The 13,990-nt window shown below is 35.0% G+C and overlaps 1 protein-coding gene across 3 annotated transcripts in view; it reads right to left on the bottom strand.

Annotated features, from left to right (window-relative positions):
* KIF14 (kinesin family member 14) overlaps nucleotides 1–13,990 on the bottom strand; it is a gene marked incomplete at its 5' end in the record, with an annotated part of 34,412 nt that overhangs the window by 16,061 nt on the left and 4,361 nt on the right. For 2 of the 3 annotated variants that reach the window (XM_082314401.1, XM_082314399.1), the window contains 17 exons: nucleotides 1,045–1,183; nucleotides 2,247–2,340; nucleotides 2,946–3,072; nucleotides 3,680–3,832; nucleotides 4,525–4,672; nucleotides 5,525–5,685; nucleotides 5,911–6,013; nucleotides 6,762–6,946; nucleotides 7,152–7,215; nucleotides 7,320–7,467; nucleotides 7,811–7,983; nucleotides 8,311–8,429; nucleotides 9,065–9,181; nucleotides 10,327–10,434; nucleotides 10,773–10,803; nucleotides 11,141–11,193; nucleotides 12,788–12,886. In XM_082314401.1, coding sequence (XP_082170527.1) covers nucleotides 1,045–1,183; nucleotides 2,247–2,340; nucleotides 2,946–3,072; nucleotides 3,680–3,832; nucleotides 4,525–4,672; nucleotides 5,525–5,685; nucleotides 5,911–6,013; nucleotides 6,762–6,946; nucleotides 7,152–7,215; nucleotides 7,320–7,467; nucleotides 7,811–7,983; nucleotides 8,311–8,429; nucleotides 9,065–9,181; nucleotides 10,327–10,434; nucleotides 10,773–10,803; nucleotides 11,141–11,193; nucleotides 12,788–12,886 — 2,022 coding nt within the window. The remainder of the gene's footprint in view (nucleotides 1–1,044; nucleotides 1,184–2,246; nucleotides 2,341–2,945; nucleotides 3,073–3,679; nucleotides 3,833–4,524; nucleotides 4,673–5,524; nucleotides 5,686–5,910; nucleotides 6,014–6,761; nucleotides 6,947–7,151; nucleotides 7,216–7,319; nucleotides 7,468–7,810; nucleotides 7,984–8,310; nucleotides 8,430–9,064; nucleotides 9,182–10,326; nucleotides 10,435–10,772; nucleotides 10,804–11,140; nucleotides 11,194–12,787; nucleotides 12,887–13,990) is intronic. The other variant, XM_082314400.1, reaches the window with a different exon arrangement.

The following is a 13,990-nucleotide window of genomic DNA, read 5'->3' as shown; positions in this document are numbered from 1 at the left end:
GCCCTGGAGATTGGAAAATCCCAGAATATTCTGTCACCACTAAAAAGAAAAGGAAACTACTTTTAAGGGCCACCAGATCTGTTTGGGGTTTTTTTGTTTGTTTGTTTGTTTTTTGAAGTAGTTCTTAGGCCTTTTGAGTCTTCAGCTCTAAACAGAGAAAAAAATGCAATGGAACACAATGAAAACAGTCTGTTCACATGGAGTCAATAAAGACAAACATTTCTTGTGACATTTCTCTTTGGGAAATAAAAAAAATACCATTCTCCCAGCAAACAAGAGCTGATACTGTGATCTTATCTGTATTCAATAATTTGGAACCATTGTCTGCCTTTATGTAATTGCAAAGATTTTAGCTGATGGTTATAGTTTTTTGTGAATAGAGAGTCAAATGTAGGTGCTGTTGCCACTTCTCCCTTTCTTGTATTTTACATCTTCCTCTTCGATATAAAAGATAGTATTATATGCTCCGAAAAAAAGTACTGCACATTTAGAGACGTCCAGTACAAAAATACCCAGTTTGTCTGATTAAAAGCAATGGAATTAGAAAAAGGGATTAATGTGCATCTTAATTGTCAGTTTATTAAACAAAAAATGGTGAAAAATGCCTTTAAAAAACCTTCTCATTGAAGAACCTAAAGCACATACAGACAAAAGCAACCAGTAGCAAATTAACTTACCAGAACCAAAGAAAAATAGAACACAGTAATGAAAAAATCAAGTGATACCTTTAAAAAGCCAAGTTTTCCTGCAGAACAGATAAACAATTGAACAGCCAGAAGAACCACAAAGCAGTCCTCCTTTGACTACTTTACACTCTGTACACAAAACGACCCAAATAAATTCATTGATTTCTACTGTCCTCTTTCTGTGTGATGGACAAATGTAGGTACATGTGTTTAATAAAAAATAATCACGTGTCTTGGTATTTAACATAACATGAACAAAAAAAAAATACCCAAGATTTTCCTCCTGTATGATTATCAAAATCTTATCTTTGACAAAATGTTACTGATTATTACTGCTTTTTCTTCAGTTGTTACTGACCTCATAGAGTTCTTTCATTGCTGCTAGTTTGCATTCAAATTTCTCCAGGCTCCAGAATGTTGCTATTCCCAGTTTGATGTTACGAACCTGCACCTGAACAGAAGACACTGTTCCTGTTTTATCATCAATTTTGTCGTGCCTAAGAATTTGAGAAAGTTTAAAAAAAAAAAAAAAAAGAAAAAAAGAAAAGAGAAAGACAAAAACCATTATTCCTATTGCAAAAAATAAACAAGGTACTTGTAGACAGGATTATAGAGAGAATGAAAATTTGATTACAAACACAGAACTTGCTTGAGACATCATGTTATCTCATAAATCATACATTAGTGTAGCCATTAAAATTATTTTTATGTAAAGGAAAAAAGGAATCCCTGCATTCAGAGACAGAAGTAGATAGTATCATACAAATTCCTGGTTCTCAAGAAACTCAGGACCAAATATACGCTACAGAATTCTACTGGCAGAGTTTTTGTTGAAGGATGTGAAAAGACAACATCTGAAAAACATAGCAATACCTACACCTACTAGAAAGTCCTAGCTTACCTGCATTTACTGTAGCATTTTTTTTTAAATCATACGGAGTTTCCTCTGCACTAATATATCTCTGCTCATGCTAACACCTGACCGATATACAGGTCTACTTCTAGAACACTCTTCAGTTATGACTAGCAAGTCGCATGGCATAGCAAGAGATCTGTGGTGTGAAACAACTGGTCCCAAGCACTCAATATCCACTATATGCATGTTCTGAGGTTTTTACTTTGAACTACCTCTTGTTGAGGTCCTGTGAACTGAACACCTCCCAGTGGCTGGCACATATTCCCCAGTTTAGTTTTGTCCAAAAGGAACGCAGTTAGTGTGCTTTAGGACCACTTTAATATGTGCTCCAAAGCAGGATGGACTTGGGCATCAGAAGACTGACCTCCAAAGCACACTCAATCCAAAATTAATTGTCTGTAGGCATACCTTTAAAGTCTTGATCTAAAATTCAAATTTGAAATTCACATCTCAAACTAACAAGCCTAAACTACACACTTAACTAAAGCTAGTTTGGAAAAGTGGTCATGTTCAATTTAACAAAACTGTGAAGAGAAAAAACAAACAGCTCACTGCACACCCAGAATCCACCCTCCAATTTTTTATATTTTATATATATATTTTATATATATACCTCCTTATAATTAACTAACTCAGATACTCACCTGTAGAAAACGGTGTTTTTCCCTAATTCATTACTAATGGTGTTGGCCTCTTTGATCATCACAGATAGCTTCAGAGAATTCCAGTTAAGTGGAACTAATAAAGAATATAGCACATAATGATTAAGTGGATCAAAAATGTAATGCAACAACTTCAGGGGGGAAAAAAGGCAAAAAAAGAAACCACAACCAAAAAAATTGAATGGAATTTAACCAACAACAAGTCTGTGAATTCCCAATACATTGGGAAAAAATGACCCTCCCAGCCAAGATAACCCTTTAAAAAAGGTTAGGTAAAGGGTATTTCAGAAATAGAGGCACACCAGACACTATATATTAGACTAATCTGAGAGAGGAAGCTAAACAGAATCAATTCTGTTACTCCAGTTTCCTCAATGAGTTAATGCCTAACCAGTTCAACCAGATAGGGGAAGAACTTCTAAGTAATTGGGGTAAATACAGACTACATGTATACCCAACTAACCACCCGGAGCGTGATTAAAAAGAGAGCTTTTAGCACTTCTGATATACGCAGCTTATGAATGGAAAGGATCATAGCAGCCAAAAGGCTCTTCTTGTTCAGGATCATTAGAGAAGTGTTAGAGGAAGAAAAAAAGCTTCTGGATCCATATCCACTAAATCCAAGCCCACCAAGCAAAAGAGATATCAGCATTGCCCTTGCAATGTTACGTATATACATACTAGTCATAGTTTTATTCCCACTTCCACGATTCTTCTGAAGGGTGTTTATTTCTTCAGCAATCTTCTGCTTCTCAGCTTCCAGAGCTTGAAGTATCTTTGCATGGCGAATACTATGATCTTCTAGAGCCTGGGGGAAGAAAGAAAGAAAGAAAAAAAAAAGAAAAGAAATCCAAAACTCTTAATATTGTTTATTTAAGCAAAATTTTTTGTTGCTGTCATTTTATGGACTCTCAGAACAGAATGAAATTTGTATTGGACATCTGCCATATTGATATGAAACCCTCCAACTTCAAATTTTTGACAGTTTTCTGGTTTTGCTTAGATACTGACATGCTTAAAAAAATAGTGGAATTAAAAAGAAACAACTTTTTAAAAAATTGAGTCATATTTGTTGCAGCAGTCAGATATATATGAACACCAGCCAAAAACTAGTCATTACTTACATTAACGCTTAGAGTCATAACTTTTGGCACAGGCAATGGTCACTAAAGTTTGGTACATGAACAAAACAGTCCACGTTATATAAGAAATAAGGTCAGCATTAGTTTATCCCCAAATTTAATACAATATCATATTCAAAGTGTAAACAAAACACCTGTTCTTTTGCATAAAATCATGTAGAAAAATACTTCAGAAACTTTCCACTTACAATGATTTATTTAAAAAAAATACAGAAAACAAACCACAGTGTATCACCTAAAAAGCTTTTTTTTTTTTTTTTTTTTTTAAGTTACCTGCTTGGTAGCTAAGGCCTCCATTTCTAAACGCTTCTTATTGAAGTGTAGTTCTAGCTCAAGATTTTGCTTTGCCTTCTCTAGCTCCTGTATTTTTGTTGCAGCTTTTTGGTTATTCAGTTCTTGGATTTGCTTCTTACGAGATTCTTCTCTCTAATATAAAAAAAGCACAGATGAGAGGAGGTATACTACTTCTACAGCATTACTAATCCATCCCTTACGCAGATATTAAGATTTATTATCACTTCAATACATTCACAGTAGCCCTTGTGGACTACTCAGCCCAGTGTCAGCAATAAAATGTTATATTCCAGTTCACAAGCATCACATTATGTCTTCTACAGCACATTTAAGAAATAAGATACTCCATCATTATTATTGTTTTACCATGATGTATTATTCTGTGTAGACTTATATATATTGTAGAAGTATTTAAAAGACTAAAAACAAAGCAGCATGCAAACTTGGAAGAAAAAAAAAAAGCCATATTAACTAAAATACTGTAGTAATTTAAAAGTCTCATAGAATAAGTTAGATTTTGCAGGGATTTTTCTTCATATACAAGTTACACCCTTGTCAAATTCACACTGGATTAACATTTTAGTTCCTGGCTAATTCTATAAACCAAAATCCCTAGAATAATTCTGAAGGGGATACTTACTTTGTAACTTCTTGTGTTAGTAAGGATGATTTTTTTTAAAAAGAAGAAGAAGAAGGCTTAGCATTCCCTAAGACACTGTGAAAGGTGCCTAAAAAAATACCCAAACCCCAAAAAACCAAAACAAACAAAAACCCCATACTACAGTTTCTATTTTATTGATACGTTTTATGCAATGGCAACTTACCACCTCTGCTTCCAGTGATTTTATTTTGCTTTCATAAGCTTCTTTTTGTGAGGTCAGTTCTTGCTGAACCATCTCTTTCGCAATTTGAACACTTTGCATCATTTCTTCCTTAGCTTTGAGTCGTGCCTCTTCAATTTCTGATTCAAGCCTACAAGTAGAAGTATCATACATTTAGAATGCTGGCTTTAATCTCTTATAGACTGCATAGAGATTATAATCTTTTCTTCTATCATGACAGGAGCCTACAATTTTAACAGTAAAAAAAAAAAAAAAAGAGGGTTTGTTTTGTTTTTTTTTTAAAAATACCTTTATACTTTACCTAGATATTTTTGATTTCATAGGGAAAACGTAGACACTGTTAAAGATGGAAGATAGTCCGGAACTTTAAAAACAACTTGATTTCCATAGTTATTTTATTATGCACCTTTCACAAAATTAAGAACTGTAACAGAAACTCACTAAATCACATGAAGATGCAGAGAAGAAAATCTCAAGTGAGTCTTGTGGTTTAATAGCTCGCAGGAATGAAGCAGGTACAAATAACACTTTACTGTCTCTCAAATTCTTCACCATCATAGAAGACCAAGGTTGTAACTTTAGGTTCTTCTCATTTTCCTAAGGCATTTGCTTTTCAGGCTTTAAATCTCTCTTAAAACATCAAAAGTCAATTTCAGACTCATTATGTGCTTAGAGAGAAATGTAACTGAAGAGAGATACTATTTTGAGGACCTCTGGAGCTCAGTGTTTCTTTAATAGTGGTCTACATTCTTGGCAACTGGACTAGATTGTGCTCATCACCTCTTAGAGGTATATATTCATTTCAGCTAAGTCTGGGACTTCCATTTCCATTATAAAAGGAGTTAACAATAACCTTGCTATTTTCCATCTTTCCCTTATTGTGAAATAATTAATAATCTTAAAGTTTCTTATTTCTTAAACTTATTGCACAGTTGCATTAACAATTGAATTTATTTTTAGAACAAGAAGATACAATACTTACTGTGTTCTCTGTGCAATAAGCAGCTCATTCTTTGCAAATTCAAAATCTTTTGGACCATCATGCAAAAACGTAGTCCCACAAGATGGCCTTTTAACTTTCTGAACTTCTACTGGATGATTAAACCTGAAATAATGGTCTCCCCCAAGGATCACTCGATCACCCTATTGGGAAAGAGGCGGGGGAAAAGAAGTTTGGTTTCTAACTTTTAGATTTATAAGCAAATTTACAGAGCTTAAAACATAGCAGAAGGGCTAGAAATCAAAGAGGAAGAGACAAATATTTATGGTTTCAGTCTTCAAAGAAAACCTGCAGTCTGAAGTTGTAATATTAACAACACTAAGAAATCCACACATGCACATGTTACTTTTACCAAATCGATTACTTACATGATGCAGAACTGTTGGGTCTAAAATGCATTTCCCATTTACGTACGTCTTTGCTTCTCCCAGTGGAATAATACTCACTTTGCCAATGGTATTTTTTATAACACTGAAAACAAGAAACATTTGCAATATCAGCAGCTCACGTTAATTGCAAATGATGTTTCTTAATAGACTAAAATTCATGCTTTAGATAGTGTCCTGTTATTGTTTTTCCAGATGTGGACTGTCTCCGTACTATTTATTTACAACATACATAATTAATGAGTGACAACCTATATTTTGGAAGAGAATAAGTATTTAAATCTAAGAAGAATCCACTGGCAAAAAAATTACTACAATACCTTGCCATGTGAGCATTTCTTTGATAATGCTTAATTTCCCAACATACCCACACCTTCCATGTTTTTAGTAATTGATTAGTTAAGTTTCTTCCAGCATTTTGTCTAGGATCAATTGCACGGAATGCACTTTAAACAATATTTCTGCAATACAGCCAAGTTGCTCTCTACTTTTAGTTTTAAGTAAGAACTCTTAAGGCATTTCACTTTTCCATTGAACTTAATGTAATAGAGTTATCACACAGCATCATTTGATCGGGTCCTTCTTCAGCATTTCTGCACAAATAGAAAATTTTGCTACATGAATGAAATGAACAAAGAAATTAAACTACCTTGGTTAACAGATTTCTGGAGGGAACAGAAGGAAGTTACCTTAATCATTGAACAGTACAGAAGTTATCCCTAAATAGCATTTTCCTGGTTAGAAAACCATATTTTGTTACTGCCAGAAGGAAGGGAAGGGTGAGCAGAAATATTTCCTGCTCTCACTTCAAATATCAAAAGAACACTACATACCAGTGGTCATCAGCAATTAGCACTCCGGAAAGCTGGATATCATGTTTTGAATTTGGTGTATACCTTCCAACTGTAGTTTCGCCTTCTTTGATCATATACAACAGTACCTCAGAAAGCTGAGGATCTTCATTGAGATTGACAAGGTTTGGTAAACGATTGTCCATTTTGAATGCAATTCCTGCTTTCTAGATAAAGAGAGATCTCTGTGTAAAAAACAATTTACTTTGTGCATTGAAACATCTATATTAAATTTTTCTAAGTCACAGTAGTCTGCTAAAAGAATAACATTAAGGAAAACAAACCTTACAACTATTCTAATTCTTCTGCAAGGCTTGCTGATGTTATATTTTCTGTACTATCTCCTATAGAAAGTGAAGAAAGAAAACATACCTGCAATTCTTTTATATCTTCTAATTTCCTTTTTTCTGCTTGCACAAATTTTTCTTTCCAGGCCCTTAATATATTAAGGGGAAAATAGCATAATGTATTAGGAGAAAAATTACAGCATATAAATGTTACCATTTCTGTTTTAGAGTAAGACATTAACAACTGCCTGACCTTTGCATTTCTGCCATGTCCCTCTCCTGCTGGTGCAATTTTACCCTCAAAGATGTTATTTCCTGCAAATAACGTCTGTATTTTTCAGGATCAGTGTTCAGAGCACTTTTCTGAGCTGCCTTCAGTTTTTCAATTTCAGCTTTCAATTCTACATTAGACAAACCACACACACAGTACACACAAAAAATGAACACAAAATAGAGTTGAGATATTTAACTACAATACTAGAAAATTCTTCCTGTTATTTAATTAAAGATGAAACATCTTTCCCCATTCTCTAGTATAGCCAAAGATATCATCTGAACTTCAGAAAAAAAAAAAGCTCACAAAGAAGAATAACATTAAAAGAAAGATATCCTAGGTTGTATTAGCCTATTTGACAAGTGGTCAGTCAACACAATAGATTATTAGTAGTAACAACTCTTATTGAGCAGTAAGTTAAACACACATGCAAACGAAAAACCCTCTAAGACTGCAGATGTCAGCCTCACCTCTGATTAGTTTGGCATTCACATCTTCATTTACTTTAGCAGTGTTGATAATTGAACAAGCTTGTTTTGCATAGCGAAGAGTGCTGAGTGTTTCTTCTGTACTGCTGGCAGCTGGACTTACTGTGGCAATCATAGCAGTTTGCGAATTTCCACCAAGACTTTCCTTTAACAACCTTCATTTGACAGGAGAGTAGAAGTCAATCTCCGACCCCCACATTGAAATAAAAATTAAGCTTGTCAATCTGAACAGATTAAATACAAAGTATCTAGGGTCTTGCTACTTATTTGAGAGTGAGTGTTAGCTACTTAAAATACAAGCCAAAGTCCTGTTTGTTCTTTACCTGGTGCAACAGGCTAATTTCTTCCCTCCATAGGTCATTTGAGAGAGAGGGAGGGAAGGAAAAAGGGAAGGAGGGGAATTGATGCCTCCTGAATAGAAGAAGAATCTGCAATCTGAGAAAGCCTTTACTTCTATATACAAAATGCTGAAGTGTACATACCAAGTAAGGACAGATTCTCGGTAAGGAATGAAAGTTTTCTTTCCATTTCCAGATTGTTTAGACAGTGCAGAAATAACCTTTCCAAGGGTTAACAGTGATTTATTGATACTCACACCCTCCTACACAAAGCAAAAATAAAAATAATTATAATACAGTTTTATTTTCTTGTGTGATGTTATTGACTGTACGGTTGATTTAATTGCACTTATTCAATGTATGGTACAGCTGTACCATATTAAATGTCACCACTGATTAAAAAACAACAATAAGATGCAAGAGTATCCTAGAAGATCTTCATTTGGGAATAACAGAGAGCCTGGCTTTAAAATAAGCAGTGTTAAGAACCGTCAAACTTATGAAGGCAGCTTGAAAGAAAGTCTCTTATTAGAAACTCTATTTACTTAAATCCCCAAAAAAGGGGTTAGCCCAAACTCCGTGCAATGTCTGATTCATGATTTGGACAGTCATGCAGACAGTTTTTCCTCGTTCCTCCTAAACGATCATTAGACCTGCACAGCATGGGGATTGCTGTCCTAAGCAAGATCTGGCCTGCCATACTGCACAGTCAAAACAACTTCTTGGGGCCATCCACCCTCACTAGCAAAATGCTATGCGATACTTATAAGCATAAGGGCTACATATCCATTTATAACTACAGTTCCTGCCCAAGAGTTCTGGTAGGTGAGGATGCTTTGGAGTTTAGGGGTATTCTTTGGAGTCAATCCGTTTCCACAGATTTTTAATCTTCGTTTACCTTCAGCCTTTCTCCACTGGTCTGAGCTGTTGCGCAGCATTCACTGCCAGCTAGATCAATTAGATTTATGTGACTAGTAAGCCTACGATCACACTGTTCTTCATCCACAAATTCTACCTGGAAAAAAAGGGCGATGTTTGCATTCGAACCAAAATAAAGAGCCTGAAGACAAGCACAAATCTAACAAATCATTCACTTTAAATACATAAAAAATTGACACTTCCATTTACTTTTTGACAGGATACCTTCATGTACATCCTTTGAAGTAGATTAAATTCAGATTTTTAACCATAGTATCAGTTGTTTGCGGTTGAATAACTGTATAAGCATAAACTGCACAAACAATGGATTAGCAAACTATGGGTTTGGGTCTGAAACTTGACTATTGCAGCTATCCAAAACCCATGGAAATCAGTAAGCTGTTACTGACTTAGACCAATGAACATCTGCTAAGCAGTCAGTGGAAAAGTCTCAGGACTAGTTCTGATAGAGAAAAATAATCTAGTGGTGAGAATGGTGAGGGAAAGAAGGAAGGAGAAAATTAGGAAATTGGGCCAAAAAAATTAAACCAACCAAGAACAAAAAAAACACCAAATCAACAAGTTATTAGCAAATGGAGAAAATTAACAGACTGTAGACTTCTGAGGAGCTCTACCTATTTCACTCACTAAGCTCATCTCACTAAGTCAGGTTTTGTCTCTTTTGCTCATCTCACTAAGTCAGGTTTTGTCTCTTACACATCTATAAATCAGATGCGGAGTTGTAGTCCCTTTATCCGGGAGACACATGGGTGAGACAGGTATCCTGAAGCAAGGAAACAACTCAGCGAACTGTGTTGAAACTGAGCAGAAACTGCATCTCCTACCATCATCCGAGCTCATCACCTGCAGGAACTCAGCACAGCTATCCACCTTGCATAGCCTAGCCTTCTCAGAAGCTGTGTTGGCAGCAGTGTGAAATGAGGTCTGGCCTCGATTTGGATTCTAGTTACATCTCAAAACTCACACTCAGAAGCTTGGAACCACTCCTAGATCTGCCAGTCTAGACATATTTATATTGCTGCTATAAATATATGTAGCACAGAGGCATCCAAATCTACTCAAAGCATGTAAAATAAAACAAGTTTTGCTGTGTAGAAAGCCATGTTAAAGTGCTCTGTTCTTTACTCATCTTCAAGTATATTCTGACAACAATTTTCTAGGCAGCACACAAAACAACTTTTTACTACCCGATTTGAACAAATATAAAACACCCAGCAACACCTTGGTTTGCGTCATGACAAGGGTGAAGACAGAATGAGATCTAGAGCTCTTGTCATTCATTACTGTAGCAGCTGTTGCTCTCTGCTTATTTCCTAGTTCAAGCCAACTCTGTAAGAGATAAAAGTCAGGATGTGAAACCAAAACCTACTTTGGGTAGTTAACTGAAGATTAAAATGTTTGCAAATAAAGTTATTAAGGGAGGAATTAAAACTTAAGATTAATAGATAACCATGTGAAGAGAGTGACACTTGCCTGTATGCATCTACTTAGCTCCATTACACAGGAGTAGTCTTCATTATACTTTTACAAAATCAGCTGAAATATCATAGACTACTGGGCAGTCTGTAAAGTATTCTCTTCCCATCCATGGAATTTAGTTTTCAGCAGTGAAGGAAGGAGCAAGTAGAAATATTTGTATTCCCTTTTGGTAACCAAATAACTCTTACCTGGATATCAGAGTAAGAACTGACAACATTCCTAAGGTGGGGGAAAAAGAAAAGTTTGGGTTCAGACTGTTTTCTTTCTACAGTTTTTCCTGCTGAGTTCCGAAACATTTCCCTAGTTACAGACAAAATACAAATATACCATGAAAGCTCCAGTTGTCTTGAGACTTCCACACACTTACTTTACTAAAGCAACACTACAGGAAATACCTCAATCTAGACCTGGGTACACATTTTTGTAAAACTACATGATGCTAAGACCTTGCCTAATTTACTGGTGAGTACACAAGCTTTCACAGATCCTCAATAATTAGCACACGCTTTCAGGATTACACCATACATCTATTAAAATGAGAACAGTTAAGACTTACACTGTCAGGCCTTCCACATATGGTCCTAACACTGGATGTTCTCTTACACGAAGCTGGTGAGAATAATTTTAAAAGAAAAATTATTAGGCATGCGTTAGTTAGACCTAGCACTCCAGAATATCTTAAAATTAAGAGAAAGTCTATCTACATCCCTAATATGACATTTATCATCAACAAAACTTAGCATGAACTGTCTAGAACAGTATTTTTAGGAAAACACCTACAACTGAATTTTTCCAGCTGCCTGAGAAATGACAAGAGACTGCACCAGGCCATTGCTCACAGAGCTAACTGCAAGAACGTGTAAGATATTTACATAAAGAAAAAAAAAAAAAAACAAAAAACAAAAAAACCCCAAACTTTTCTGCAACATAAATCTATTATGTTTCCAAGTTAAATAGCTTAGCTCAAAATCACTGACAAAACCAATCCTATTATAAACAAGACAGTATAGTCTTTACTTCTATATAACTAGACAATAAGTCCCAAGTTTAGGATAAAGGACTTATTTCAACAGCAAGTTTAATGTAATATCTTCTTTGTCATAAACTAATACCTGTAGTTTACACATAAGTGGCCAGTATAGTGTTCAATATGTTGAAGTACAGAAAGTACTTTCGTATTTTTAATAAATCAAACATGATAAATTCCTTCCCTACATCCCCTACTTAACAAATATCTCTTTAATTTATGGTTTTACATATTCTAATACACAAGCATTAAAAACTAGCTAAACTAGTTTAACCAGTGATCTTTAACTAGTTAATCAGGTCACCGATTCCCCCCCCCCCCCCCCTCCAGCTCCTTGGGAAACAACCAACCAACAGAAAAAAAAGATACTTCCTGACAGCCCCGTGGATCTAAGCAGTAAATTATCCACGGCAAAGAATCTGAAAGCCATTATCCATCTTGGTGCTAAGGTCTTATGTGATAGTAGTTTTCTGTAGCCGGGCAATGTAAATACACAGAAGAAACAAAGTAGGGAAATATTCTCCCTTTGCAAATATTAACATTTTTTCATGAATATACTATAGACTGCAATTAGGTACGTAGAGTCAGTGGCAAACAGGCATCCCAGTAGATAAACAATACACAGATATTTTCAGGAAGTGAATGGACATTTCAGTAGCGCTGAGAACTGAGGAGACCAATGGATCAAACACAATTAGGCAAATACTCTTTCCTGCCCCAAACACCATCGGAAGCCTCCTAACATTGTCACCCTTCCATTTTAGAACTCCATGTAAATTACAAGATTATAACTCAAATTATACAGCACAGAAGACTCTTAATATAATCTGGAGATTGAGATAAATAATACTCTAAGAGACTTTTTATAAAGGCTGGTAAGATCATCTTCATTTTGCAGATAAGGAGAGAGGTTAACAACAGTTTTGAGAGATTCTACTGAATCATTTTGTTTCTATTTCAGCAAGATCTTTTTTTGCTTAGCATTTAAGTGCCAAGCATTTTACTTGAAGTCATGTAGTGAGGTTTTTTTTTTTCTACTTGAATCCCCTTATTCACAACAATCTAAGGTACTTCGAGAACAAAACAATGATCACTTGTCATTTGTGCATTTTTGTTTACAGAATAGATGCCACTACTTTGAGATTATGCACATACTAGTTTCTGTGAGCAACTTACTGGTTGTTTCTTCTGTCCGCTTTCAGCTTTAAAGACAAGCAAATCATGAATTTTCTCATTGTATACTTCAAAAAAGCTCATTTCAAGATGATACAAAATCTAATAAAATTAATAATAAAAGAGTTATTAATATAGTCCACAAAACATTTTCATCATCCTTTGTTTCAAAAATTAACCTAGATTACCTGATCCTGCTATTCAACATTACAAGCATTTGTACTGAAGGGACTTTCCAAGAGAATTTATATCCTAAACCAGGGATCTGCTATTGCCAAGAATACAATTTATTGGAATTCCATCCACAGCCATTCCCAGATGATAACTACCAAGCTTAAAAAAAAAAAAAAAAAAAAAAAAAGTATATACATCCACTTCAGAAGTTTCAATGTTGGGTTTTTAGTACATGAAAACATAGTTTTGTTTGCACCTGCAGTAGTCTCATTCCCTTAGGGACTGCGCTTCTACATGCATGATACATGCAACTGAGAAGGCATGGATTGATGTTGTCAACATCCTGACATGGAACGACCTAATGGAAAGATAAACCTTGATTCTACCTACAGGAATTTTAAAAAGTAATGAACAAACTTTTCATCAAAACACATCTTCCTCTTAAGGCATCCAGGTCGTCTTTTTTTTTTTTTTTCTTTTTTAAATAAAATGGAATTTCCTTTAAGAGACAAGGAAGATTGCAGCAAAAAAACTAAAACATTGAAGTCAGAAATACAAGATTTGAGACAATTTGCATCAACAGAATTACTTATTCAGAATGCATGAACAAAGGAATAATAAACATATCCAGCAGCTCTGCATTTCTTTAGAAGTTATACTCTCCAGCCAAATTCAGTAATAAATAACCTTCTTAGATTTCTCATTGTCTGTCAAATCTACTGTAGGATCAGAATATTATGTGTTCACTGGTATTAGGATTCAAAGTCAAGAATTCAAGCATAAAACAATAAAGAAATTTGGAATAGTTAAAAATAGAAAAATTTGCATAAGCTTAACTGAATGTTAATGTCTACTGAGCCGCGAGTCAGTTCTTACAGAGATGGACAAACATACAGAGAAAAAGTATACAAAGAACAGCCTTTTTCACCAGCATGTGTTGCATCAGATATTCCTTATCCAAGAGAGAGTGTAAATATAAGTTTCTAAGCCTTTTCACAATTTTAAGAGACATTCAGAGTTTCTAACCACAAA

This window comes from Platalea leucorodia (assembly GCF_965183815.1).
Source record: "Platalea leucorodia genome assembly, chromosome: 5".
Taxonomy (NCBI): Eukaryota; Metazoa; Chordata; class Aves; order Pelecaniformes; family Threskiornithidae; genus Platalea; species Platalea leucorodia.
This window is presented reverse-complemented; position numbering and strand designations above follow the sequence as displayed.